Source organism: Pelecanus crispus, chromosome 2 (genome assembly GCF_030463565.1).
Source record: "Pelecanus crispus isolate bPelCri1 chromosome 2, bPelCri1.pri, whole genome shotgun sequence".
NCBI lineage: Eukaryota > Metazoa > Chordata > Aves > Pelecaniformes > Pelecanidae > Pelecanus > Pelecanus crispus.
The window spans coordinates 41,913,664-41,927,448 of NC_134644.1; the positions used below are offsets into that span (position 1 = coordinate 41,913,664).

The 13,785-nt window shown below is 36.8% G+C and overlaps 1 protein-coding gene across 1 annotated transcript in view; it reads left to right on the forward strand.

Moving 5' to 3' along the window:
- KCNH8 (potassium voltage-gated channel subfamily H member 8) overlaps positions 1-13,785 on the forward strand; it is a 205,490-nt gene that overhangs the window by 70,612 nt on the left and 121,093 nt on the right. The window contains exon 2 of the mRNA XM_075704873.1: positions 743-976. Coding sequence (XP_075560988.1) covers positions 743-976 — 234 coding nt within the window. The remainder of the gene's footprint in view (positions 1-742; positions 977-13,785) is intronic.

Consider the following 13,785-nt stretch of genomic DNA (forward strand, 5'->3'; position numbering starts at 1 on the left):
ATAGTTGCATCTTACACACCCTGAAAAATTACAAGTGCATTAAGTTGTAACAGGATGGTGAATCTTTGATGTGCCTGTTTCATATGGGAGAAGTATGGTGGGGCTCTGGAAGACAGCTGACAGTGCTTTTGGATGATATCTTTTTCCTTCACACACACAAAAAAAAGAGAAAACAAGGACAAACAATTTCATGTATCCCCAGAATGTCCCTCAACTCTACGTTTAAGGATTCCCTTGAAAAATTATATAAAAGAAATTTTTACATAAAGTTGATAAAGATCAACTTTAGCTTATTGAAAGCGTAGAGAGCTTAGCTTTTTTTAAGATATAACTATGTCTGTTCAGACTGCAGAGTAGTCTGAGCAGCAGAATGACATAACACCTTTAAAATTTCTCCTAATCTTCCATGTTTGTCACCAGTCTTTGGTCAGTGCTTGTTTTAATGTGCTAACATCCATCTCAGAGGCAGTTATTGTAAATTATTGCTTGAGGATGCAATGAGGCAAGCTGTACATAGCCATGAGGAACCATCGTATGAAGGTGCTCTGTGGACTGTTAGACTTGATTTCATTTCAGACTAATGGTCTAAAAACAGAAGTTGCATTCTTGTTTGCAGGCAGTTGGGACTTTACTTTTAAATGTATGTCCAGTTGTGCCTTCCTATGAAGCTAAAGAAAGTATTATGTCAAATGATGTAGAATTCAGACTGTAATTCATGTTTTACTTTTGTGTTCTTCTACAGATAGTAACTTCATTCTTGCAAATGCTCAGGTGGCTAAGGGATTCCCTATTGTTTACTGCTCAGATGGCTTCTGTGAGCTTGCTGGATTTGCACGAACGGAAGTCATGCAGAAGAGCTGCAGCTGTAAATTTTTACTTGGTGCTGAGACAAATGAGCAGATGATTCTTCAAATTGAGAAATCATTGGATGAAAAGGTAGAATTCAAAGGAGAAATAATGTTCTATAAGAAGAACGGTAAGTTTTTATTTCCCCTTTTCTTTGTCCCAAAGAATGAAACTTAGCATTAATGCATATAATATATGGTATTCATTTCTGTGTAATGATTTTGTATGTCTATAATCAGACCTACAAGAACAGATTTGAATAAAGACAGTTGGGTACACTTTGAGAGTATGTTTATATTAGTGTTACCGATTTTATGTAAGTATATGACAAGTTACAAAACTGCAAAGAAGAAATTCAGGGTCCTAAAATACATTGTGAGACACTTTTATCTCTACTCAGTATGACGCTGCATTTTCTACTTTTTCTTATAATGAAGTTCTTACCCTTTATTGTTGAAACTGTAATTAAAAAATTAATACTCACCATAAGGTAGACATTGACTATGTAAAATTATCAGTCCCGTCAATAAAATGCTCAGAACTTTGAATAATCCAAGTGACTCGTTTTCTACAGCCATTATGTATAAATATAATAATAATGAATTTCAGAATGTGGGTAAGTACTCTTAGTAAAATTTATATTTAAGTATCTGTTGTCACATAAAAAAATTTCCAAGCATTAAGCAACTCCATAGACTTCAGTAAATTTTGAGTTGCACCACTAAAGCTTTTACTCCTATGGTAGGGCATTTATAAGGACAGTTTCATAGTCAAGATCAGTGAGCCATGGAAGAAAGCACCCCATGATGCACACTTATCAGCTTGTTTCATTTATATCAGGCTCCTTCAGTGTACCTATTCTGTAGGCATTTACACTGCTATCATTCATGTGATCTTCAAACAGTTGACACTAAGTGTGAGACACTGACAGGATTGCAATGACCCCAGTGCTGTAGGAGCCTTCACATGTGCTTAATGATCCATGGGTGCCTGTTGAATATCACCTTCTGTTTTATTATATGGCTAGAATTTCTAGGCATATGTTTAGGCCACGTGTTTTCCTCATAGATCCTACTTATGTCTTTACTAACGAAACATTTTCCCCTCAAATATTATTACTATTATATTAAATATTTTAAAAGTTATTTTAAAAAAATAATAACTATATATTGACAAGAAGATTGTCAGTGATTTAGAGTGTTAAGAGAAGGCAGCTTCACTTTCCCTGACTTACACAAAAAAGAGAAATGTTGCTTAGTTGGCTTGTGTTCATGACTGCTGTTTTTCACGGTATGAAATTTTGAAGTTATTCTGAAGATGCTGCTAAATGCTTCCTCCTCTTGTCTTTTGGGGGAGGGGGGGTGTTTGTTGTTGTTGGTTTTGTTGTTTAGCATTTAGAAGAGAGTCCCGTAGTTGAACTCATGTTTCAGGAAGGTTACTCACAGAAAGTAGTTTCAAATTTGCAAATCATGTCTGAATATAGGATAAAAATTATCTTAATCTGGAAGGATAAGAGCTGCTTTTCTCCAGTATTGTATAGTGATGAGTGGGCACGGTGAGAAGAGATTTCAATGTATGTAAATGAAAGAAGTAAAGCTAACATTCATTTCACTGTCTTGGTCCTGAATGATAAATTGTGATTCCTTTGCACTATGAAGGAGTGCTTCAAACCTATAATAGATATGATTAATGCAGGCAAAAAGAGATTGCAGGTCAATGTGCTTATCAGTGAAGTAGCTGAACCACAGATAAGTAGGTAAAGAGAAATTGTTTAGGATAAAAGAATTCCCACAATCCATCCTGCTTGCTTCCCCATGTACAACTCAACTGGAAGCCATTCCAAGACACTTTCTGAGTATGAATAAATTTTCCAGACTACCTATTCTATTTTTCATTTTCCTGTATTTCTGTACCACTGGGAAACAGAAATGAATAGGTATTAAAATAACATGAGACTGTTCTTGAATAAAAGCAAAATTTATCTTAAAAAATAATCTTGTTTTTTCAACAGAGCTGCAAGGTGCAGACACCAAATTCGGTAAATCATCCGTTTTAGGTAAATGTTTGGGTTTGGCGGGTTTTTTTCAGAAGAAAAATTGAACCTCTGAAGCAGTTAGGCTTATTCAACATCGGCAGAAAAAAAGAAAAAAAAGATTTCTTTGTTGCAGAACAATGTTTTAAAAATATTTTAAGAAACTTTGGGAATAATGGCCCCAAAATGACCCTATGGATATGTTCAGGCTTACCTGATATTGAAAACAATTGTCAGCTGGGCTAGTGCCCAGTGTAATACCAGGAACATAGGTCAGTGGGAGACAAATAACTAGCAATGTCTAGTCATCACAGGGTTATAATTCAGTGTCCTGTTAAGACTTTAGGGTGTCCGAGTGAAACTAGGTATGTGCCTTTATTCCACTATTCAGAGGTACAGCCTTGCTCTGTAGGCCTAGCTGCAAGACCAAATGAACAGTTTCAGGGATAACTTCAGGGACAGAAGTTCAGCTTCAGGGATAATTCTGAGCTCACAGAATAGACTGAAATGTCCCTCAGCATACTACTTAAGAGCTTAATAATGAGTACAACATTACGATAAGAAATGACTATGAGGGAAATGGATATATCAACATAATAACTTATTCTCGGTTTCTTCTTCTGGATTTGGTCTAAAATGTAGAAGCTAGAAACTTGTAATTTTTTTTCTTTCTTTCTTTCTTTCTTCTATGTGTGTCTCATCTTTTGGGAAAGAAATTTAAGCTTCCAAAACTGATTATGTGTTGATTTCTTAATTGCCGTATTTTTTAATATTTTGAATTGGATTTAAACTCAGTTTAAAACTGATTTAGTTTTTATCATTAAATTAGATTGTTCTTTCTAAACAAGTAGTGATTCAAACTTGGGACTTAAAGCTCTTACTAGTTTTGATCTGAATTTAGGTAGCTTGAATATGGGGCCTTTCACACTTATTAACCATCATTTAAGAATTCACATAGAACTTCTGCTCAGTAATTGTTAGTTAAAGGAATGACTGTTATAACTAAAGCAACTCCAGCAACCCACCCACAATTTCATGGAAGTTCCAGACTTCTCCAAGCTGACACTGCAGCAAGAGTGGTGTGCAATGAGTTGTGTAGGGAGCTGAGTAAAATGGATTACCTATCTGTGGGATGAAATGCAGGATTTCATTGTCTTTGTCATTTGGGTTTGGATCTTAACAGAAGGGTGACCTTCAGCAGTTGTACTCTGACCAAACTAGAAAACAATCCTCCTGGAATGACTAGAAGTGGATAAGAACTTTTCTCTGTGTGTTCTCCTTTAGTATTTTAACAAATCCTTAATAGGATAAACTGGCCTTCTCATCCAGGATATTTTCTGCCATGTTAGCACAGAGCAGTATTAGAACTGTGGCAGCAGCAACAGCAGCTTCAGAGAGAGATGTCTTTTGAAAATCCTGTTCAAAATACACTTTTCATCATAGTTTCAGTATTTATATTGTTTCCTCAGTCAGTTTCTAACTTTTTATTCATCAGAGCTATATTGTTTTTTTGAAGACAAACAGAAAGGAAACTATTAAAAGACAGGGAATTTTATTATTATTGTCTTCTTCAGAAAGTTTTAAAATTATATAGCTTAGGAGCTGATTTTTAATTTTTTTTTTCTCTTACTATTTCTACACTTTCTTCAAAACATCTGCATCATATTAAGTCGTCAATTATGATAAACAAATGCAAAGTAACCTTTTTGAATTCAAGTGAGTTGTGAGAAAAGAACTCACTTCCTGGATGTCTTTTTTAGGCTAATCTGAAAGCAGATGGACACTATGCTGAGGAACTACATTTAGACAAACACTTCTTTTTCTCCGTGCTAGACCACTGCAGAAATTTATCAATAGCAAGTACCTGTAGTTAAATGAAGTCTTCACAATCCCCCAAACTTAAGTACAAATAAGCAGCAGTGTGGATTTTTTCCTTTTCTGTCACAGCCTAAGAGAATGCTACAATAAGCCCTATAATCATTGACTTAGTCCAGTCTAAGCTCTCTATCTTCAGCTGCTGAGAAGGTCATACCTTACAACCCCATCAGACTCATTTCCTATGTCTCAAAAATCAGTTTGTAGTACTGAAGAAGAGGTCTGTTCCTACACACACCTTCTTAAGACCTGCAGTAGTCCTACAGTCTTCCTTCATTGAAAGGAAATTGGCCTTTTTCTGTGTATGTGTAACTTGTGGGAAACACTATGTAATCAGCTGTGGCCACTTCTGACTTATGGACATTTGAGAGGCTTCATTGTGGTGTCCATTGTATCTGTGCACCCCAGCAACAGGGCTGTTTGCACAGGCTTTTGTGGGCAATTAAAAATCTGTGCTGTAAGAGGACTGGAGTGAGTGAGTGTTGCTGGTACCACCATTAGAAGTTGCCTTAGGACTTGGCTTCAAGCAGAGTTTGCTTCATCTGTGATAGACCATGGGGACCCAAGGGACACTTTGACATCTTCTACATGTAAACTGATTTAAACACTTTCTGAGGTATGTCTTAGGCATGTACCTTGTAGGTCTTGGCCCCTAAAGATTTGGTAAGTAACTTGTAAGGTCAGGAAGTCATGATATAGTTATTTTCTTATTTTTTTTAATTTTAAGAGTCTTAATGATTAAAGCAAGGTGTTTTGGCTGTTCTCATCAGTGTAGGAAAATACTTGTTTTAATAACTCTGTATCCTTATCTGGAAGGTCACAACCAAGGTGTTATTTCAGATGAGTGGAATATGAGTGGAGAAAAGGTGAAAGTCAAAGTCTCTTACTCAGTTACTGGATACCATCAGGCAAAAGGCCATTTGAAGTCTAGGTATAACAGTGTTCTCACATGAGCAGCAATTGACAGCCACAGGCAAAGGGAACAAGCCTCATGCCATGAGACATCATCTATAGCCTCTGCCATGGCTGCAGTTGAATAATGTGGCTACAGGGTAACAAAGGCTCCATTACATTATTTGCAGTTACTGCATGACTTGCGTTAAGCAAAGAAAGCTTTTTTTAGATGATGAGTTTAATCTTATTTAAAATTATAGAAGCATTAATTAATTATAAAGAAATTTAAGGAACATTAATTTCCTTTAAAATGAAAGAAAATTAAGTTTTCTTAAAGCTTTTCTTCTCTACAAAGAGTATTTTGTTAGTTGCAGAAATGGTATCCCTTTTTTCCAACAAGAAGTTTAAAAATCTACTTTTAATGGTTTTCCAAAAATATTCTGTAGCATTTTGAAATGTGGGAGTTGTATATTACATTTTTAATATGAACTGACTTCCTGCTTTAACAATCTCCTGAAATCCACTGTATCTTTGGGAAATGTTAACCCAGGAGTTAGAGAAGAGGCATTTATTAGACTTTTCTAATTAGAAAAAAAAAAAAAATTCTATACAGAGACATCAATTTTCTAGTGACGTCTAGTTACTAATGTAGAGGAAGTCCCTTGACAAGTTGCTTGGCAGGATCGTTCATAGCAACATGACCTCACTGCTGCTCTGCCTTAAAAACGTGGCCTAAAAATAAGAAAGCTAAAAAGCTTTTGTGGTTGGTTTGCTCACATCTAAATTATAGTACAAAATACAGGAGGAGGGGAATAAAAAAAGCAAGCAACACTGAAAAATTAATCTGACGGTAATATTACATGAGCCATAAACAATAACTTTTATCTTTATGAAAGCATCCTTTTCTTCTTTCTTCTTTCCTTTTTCTTTTTTTTTTTTCTTCTTCCCTGCTTCCATATAGCTCAGTAGGCATTAAGAAGTTTCACTGATCTTGGGGAAGTCTTTCTCTTAAAAAGCAGTATAGTTGTAGACCTAGACAGAAGGCATGTTCTTATTTTCCTCTGTTTCACAGAAGAGGGAAATTTTCAGCTCCTTTTCTCTCCAAAGACTTCATTTGATTGACCCATGGCCTCTGATGGAAGGTAATGTGTAGCCTTGAAGTGTGTGGTCATTTTAGAGACAGTCCCAGCATCTGCAGCGGAAGGGGAAGACAGGGCATATTTCCGCTCCTCTGGAGAGCCCTGGCTTAAACTCTGCAGAGCCTCAGGTGAAGGAGTCAGACAAAGTCTGTGAAAAGACAAAATGAGGGGCTGAACTTCAGTTAGAAGAAAAAAAAAGGCAGTAAAATCCCCTGCGTGCAATGTGATCTAAAACATCTGAGATCTTCTTCTGTAATTTAATGAGACTTCAGCAAGACTGCTGCTTACTAACTGACAGCGCTGGTACTTTGTTCTGATGGCACTCGTGGTGACGTTGGCTAATAGCTTCTTTCAATAGCAACATGATTTATTAAAAGCATAATTCACTGAGAAAAGATATGTTCTCTTAGAAGCACATTGATAAGTAAATAAATCCGTATGAGCGTTTCCTGCTGCTTACTGCACTGTTACAAAGTGATGGGCTCTTCATTGCTTACAGATGCTTACAGATTAGTGTTTCCATACAGGCACCCTCAGCTCCCAGCTGCACTTAGTATAAATGGCTGTTAGTAATGTTGCATGCACTTTTTTATTTTTTTTTAAATATATTTCATTATGCTACTTTTTACACATCCATTTTTAGGAAGAGATGTAGGTATTTATTTTGCAGTGAGATGTTTGTACTACATCAGACCGGTCACTCTTCTCTTCAAATTTTCTCAGAATTTTATGGTCACACCGAGGCTGCCTATCAGCTATCTTCTATTTGTATGAGTTTTGAATGTGGCTTTAGCTAAAAGTTAGATAAAAGCTAACAGCAGTTAGGATGTTCTTTGGTTAAAGAAAGATCAACGTTCCATTTCTCCTGATGACTACGTGCCTCCCCGCTACTGACATTTCCTTATTTTGTTCATGATACCCAAATCCACGTACTGAATCATGGTGCAGACTAATTGTCACCTCCTGTGCTGACAATTGCAATGACTTCTTGCATTAGCTCCATAGTTTTTTTGGAAGAGCAACATGAGGCTCATGTTAGCACTGTCTCTTGAACCCTCTCACTGATTTGCCTAGGGAATTGCAAAAGAAGTCTGATTTTAGAGAGCTGTTAAGTAATTAAAAGGTTAAAACCTAGCACTTTCCAACTGGCAGGGTAACTATAATTCTTTTCAGTGGGCAGGCTCAGAGTCTGTTTACAGCATGTGCTCACATGGATTCGAGTGGTGAACAGGGAAGATTAATCCTCTCTATAGCGTTATGTAATTCCTCAGTGTCTGTTTCAAAACCCTTCTGTACAGAAAACATAAACCTGACAGGATGGAGGTATCAATCCAGATCCGTGACTCGACCCCTTCTCAGGTCCCAGCTTTAGCCCCTTCCTTCCAGAAAGGTGCCAGTGGGCAGTATGTCAAGTGCAGGTTAAAGTTCTTGAATCGTGGGCTCAACAGAAAATCCTCAAACTTGCTCTAAAACTTCTGGTGGATATTAACAGATAAAACTAAAATAATAGACAGGAACTACAGAGGCACTGATATTCTTGTTAAGCAAAAAACTTCTCCAACCTAACCTTGTGGAAAAAGCAATGGAAAATAAATGATCAGTTTCTAAAATGGAGATTTGCAATGTAAGTGGACAACTAACCGGCAGAATCCTCTCTTTCTCCATGTAATGTCTGTTGAAAGTTTTATGAATAAGCATGAGGCTGTGACCAGCACCTCTACCAGCATTGGGAGACCTCCCATTCTGCAGAATCCAGACCTTCTGTTTCTAGCGGCTGCCACTGCCAGAGACACCAGAATCAGGGTCACAAAAATATCTTGCAGAAGATATTTTTGTCTATATTGTTATCACTTGTTATTTGAAACTGAAAAAGTGGAAAATTGTCTTTATAAGTGTAGTGGTCTGTTTTGGTATGGGTGTGCTTTTGCTTACAGGAAATTTTGTGTCATCTTTGACCCTTTGGGTTTTTTTAAGAGAATAAAATAATGAGCTTAAAAGCACAATAACCTCATTTGAAAACATGGTTGTGTTCAGATGAATGTGGGCTACACCTCCTCCTGCTGTCAAAATATCAAACACAACTTCAGAAACATTAGGTAGCTTATAGGGAGAAACTGAGAGAAATGAAAAAATGTGTTTATAAATACATGGTTTTTTTCATATATATATGTGTATATATATAAATATATATGCACCCATACATACATACATGTATATGAGACCTCATCCTGGCTTAAGAAAATTTCATGCTTTTTTTTCCAATGGACAAACGTACATCCCTCAGTAGGCTGAGAAATCATATTTACTGCTGTGAGTGCATCTACATGTTGGATTAGATGCTCTGAAAATTCAAAAGGAGTAAGGACCATAGTTTGTAAATGCAGTTCTAACAATAGATTTCAAAAATACAGTAATCAAGGGAAAGCAAAATTTGCTTCTTTTGGGATTGTTCAACTCAAAGCAATGAAAGAGGCAGAATTCAGATGAAGAAAGTAAAGACTAGTCTGCTCAGGAAGGATTGAGCCTGACTATTTCTGAAACAGTACATACAAAGATATTGAAGAAACAGTATTTTGGGTTTGGTTTTGTTGGTTTTGTTTTCATTTTTGTTGGTTTTGTTTTCCTGTGTTTTTTTTTTTTCCACTTTAACTATAGATATTGGATATTTATTTATATAAATAGACTGTCTCACTTAGTACTTTCCCAGGAGTTAGCTGATGAATGCTGAATATCTTGTACTACTATGACTGTTGACAGAGTAGTCATCATCAAGGAAAAGTAACTTGCAGACTGATAATATTTATTAATCTGCCCTGAAGTTTTTTGCATTTAAACAGAATGCATTTCATTGACTTAACTGAGTTTTTAGATAATCCTGTGTATTTTGCTAATTGTTATAAATGTAACCTGGTAAATGTATTACATCAGGGAATTATTTATCTCCTTAAATGCAGTTTTCTAATCTGGATGGAGATAGGAAAAGAAAACTAGAGCAGACGAAAAGTAAGTAGCACACATAAGGATAATGAATGTCACATGGCTTTAACAGGCATTGCTCAGCTTCTCTGCTTTTGCTCAATGAAAACTCAAATATAACTAGAGGATTTTGAAGCGGAGTTTCATTAAGTAGCAAAGATAGTGGAGTTACAAAAGGAGAGACAGGAAAGCTGAGTAAACAAAACTGAAACGTAGATGTGCTAGAGATCATAAATTAGTTTACATAAAATGTGGACTGCAGACTGTACTAGCTGTTGCATACAAAATACGTAAACACTAAGGTTGGAAAAGTCACGCACTCAAACTAGGAGCTGCCATAACAGAGGCAGTATGTGTCCACATAGTAATAAATGGAGAGTTTGAGGTGGTGAGTTAAGCTTCTCTCTGCTTAAAACTGGGAGTTTGCAAGAGAGGCAAGGATAAGAGATTGCTGTGCTGAAAAGTGTCTCCTCTTAGAACATCCTTTCCATCCCTCCGTCTCTCCATCATGGCACTGATGGCAGAAAAAGTTAGACATGCTGGGCAACATGACATGAGTCACTGAATTACCTGGCAGTAGAGGGAGCAGAGCACAGGGGCATGGAAAAGAGGGTGGAAACACATGGAGGGGGGATTTGCACATTCTAGGATGATATGTGATAGATTTGAATAAATTCATGTGGTACTCCATAGCCTATACAGAGGGATGCAGGGATATTTTTGATGGAAGTTTCTAAAGCAGCTCCACAAGATTAACACTTACCTACTTATTCATACTGAAATGCAATTTTTATTTTGTTATTAAGGTATCTTACCTATAAACTTTCCTCCACCAAGTTCTTGGTATACCACTGTATTCTGGTTTAAGACATTTTGGAATGGATTTACATTGACTGTTAAAACTTGTAGGGAGAGTTACTGGCAGGATACAAGCATGACCTATTGGCCATACAGAATGTGGGTAACAAGTTCTTAATCCTTCTTTACTATTCCTATGAAAGTGTAGGCACAACCATCAGTGACCATATAAGTCAGTTACCTGATAGCCCATATGTGTTCTTGTTAGTTTTCTTACAACATCATCAGACTGTCACTAGGATGTAGCGCACAGGCTGTCATCTACAGTAGCAGAATTCAAGGAAAAAATGGTTAGATTTTTATTTGTTAATACATACATGTGATTTCTGCAGAGATGATGGAGAAGAATGAGGGGCTTATTTGCTTAAAGCAGCAAATCTTTGCATTAGTTGTGTTGATTGATCATTGTCAAAGATATGATATCTACAAGACAGAAAGTACTCTAATTATAGCTATACTTTTCCTTCCAGCTCCATTCTCTTTCTCTTTAGTTCAGTTGCATTTTTTTTAAAGCATTGTTTTCTTTGCACTTTACTCTCCTTAACAAAATGTTGACACCTTGTCAAAACCACAGAACATTCAAAACCAAATCTTATCAGTGACACAGGGGATCTTTGGATAAATTACTGAAAGAGCCAGTTTGGTTTCCCCATGCAAAATCTTTGGCATCCTGATCTGTCAGTCTCAGAGTCACACTTTGTGCAGTGGAAAAGTGGAAATGATCAGGCTAAAACTTCTCTGGCAACATCATGTATCCAGCAGCAGGTTTATTTTGTTAACAGTTAGTAACTCTGTAAATGAGATCGTGTTGTAATGTTGAAGATTTAGCTTCAACCTTATTGACAAGTTATTATAGTTATCTATATGAAAATATTTTTACCTTTGTCTTTTACTTAACAAATCCCTGGTCATAAGGTGGTGTGTTTTAATATTTTTTTAAAGGCTTCATCTGCATCTGTTTAAAAGAACATTTAGTTTACTAAGTCAAGTACTGAAATGTAAAGAAATGTGCCAGATTTATCATGTCCTGTGCAGCCTAATTCTGCCCTTTTATGCATATATATAATGATAATTATTACTTGAAGAGTGATTGCTTTGTGCCACAAGACTTGTATATCAAATATGCAAAACATTAACACTTTCTGTTTTTTCTTTGGGTACTTGGTTTATAAGACTATGAAAGATTTCATTTGATTAGTCTTGTATGTTATGTGCAGATGCAGAGCTTCATGAAAGAGCTCTGCATCTCAATCCCTCTTCCTCTCACCACAGAGAGTAGGAGACAAATCACAGGATTTTGTTCATTTGTTATTTTCTGTCCTTGAGTGATGGAAGCGGCAATACAGGCTGGCTCAGTGTTTGTCTGGAGGGTGGTGTGGCAAGCAAAGTCCTGAGAAAGAGAAGGTCTGGAAGTGGATATAAACACTGACAGTTGATACATGGCAAAAAAAGGAAGACAAGCTTGTCTACCTGGAAAAAACTACTCCCAGGCTGTCTAGAGCAAAAGGAGAGCTTTGCGTCAGTAGCACTGGTACTAAGTAACTCATAGGGATATTTGAGGCTAAGAAGATACTGCAGAAAAGCTCAATTAAAATTTTGAGGAGATGGATGCAGAATTTAATTCTTTTATTAAAGAACTAAATAAGATGGGTGTCAATAATCCCTTTCCATTTCTATATCATGATACCTCTACAATAACCAAATAGCCACCAAAGATTTCCATTCTGAGTATTTCATTGAGCATTGTCTAGGGTGGGCATAACTAAAGATTGAGTATTATTGTATGTTGAGTACACATAGCTCATCAATAGGGCTAATGGTCCAAATCTGTTCCTTGGTTTAGACAGGCCGTATTTTCTGGTGAAAGGAACGCTTGCCTCTGAAGGCTATTGGCATCCTGATGGCAGGGCGCTGTGGTTTAGCCGCTGCCAGGAACCAGGCACCACACAGCTGCTCGCTCATCCTTCCCTCTCCAGTGGGATGGCGAGAGAACAGGAAGGGCAAAAGTAAGAAAACTTGTGGGTTGAGATAAGAACAGTTTAATAATTGAAATAAAATAATAATAATAGTAATAAAAATTGTAATGAAAAGGAGAACAATGAGAGAGAAAAATAAAACCCAGGGAAAAAAAACAAGTGATGCAACAGATCATCACCCACTCACTGATGCCCAGCCAGTCCCCGAGCAGCAATCGCTGCCCCCCTGCAGCCAACTACCCCCTCAGTTTATGTACTGAGCATGACATTATATGGTATGGAATATCCCTTTGGTCAGTTTGGATCAACTACGTTGGCTGTGCTCACTCCCAGTTTCTTGTGCACCTGGCAGAACACGGGAAGTGGAAAAAGTCCTTGACTAGTGTCAGCACTGCTTAGCAACAACTAAAATGTCAGTGTGTTATCAACATTATTCTCATACTAAATCCAAAACACAGCACTATGCCAGCTACTAGGAAGAAAATTAACTTTATCCCAGCCAAAACCAGGACACAGGGTTTTGTATAAAATCTCCCTTTTATATTCCTTGGTTTGTTGACTTTTGTTTTGATTTCAGTCTGAGGACAGACTTCTAGCTGTCAGAGCAAGGAAAGGTAGAAAGGGTGGTTGAGAGAGTGACCATAAAGCACTCTCTGTTTTATGTATATATAAAAGGTAGACTATAGCCAAATTGCTTTGTGATAAGATTATGCTTCATTTGGTCTCTTTTTTCCTTTCCTGTGATGGGCTTGTATAAGCCTTGAGGCTTACATAAGCCTTGAATATATATTCAAAAATATATTTTGAACCTTCAGTTCATAATGTAAGAGAAAGATTAGACTCCTTCTCCAAGACTGGTGGCTTGGAGCAATAGAGTCTGTATATAAATAAACGTCCAAAAGAAATTTCTTTGATAGACGACTCTTGACAATACAAGACCTTTGTATACACCATCTGAAGCAGGGAAGGAATTTCTGTCTCACAGATGAGTGCACTCAAAAGAACTGTAACAAAAGAGGGCACTACTTTTTTGATGAGTAAAAAGTTATTCTTTTGTCTTATAGAATTATATGATGTTGGCTTTCAGTAAAAGCTATGTAATGGGTTGCATTGGATCAGTATATATTTCCCAGAATGCTCCTCAATAGCGAAAGATAGTACACTTCTGTTCTTGACAGAGTGCAAGCAC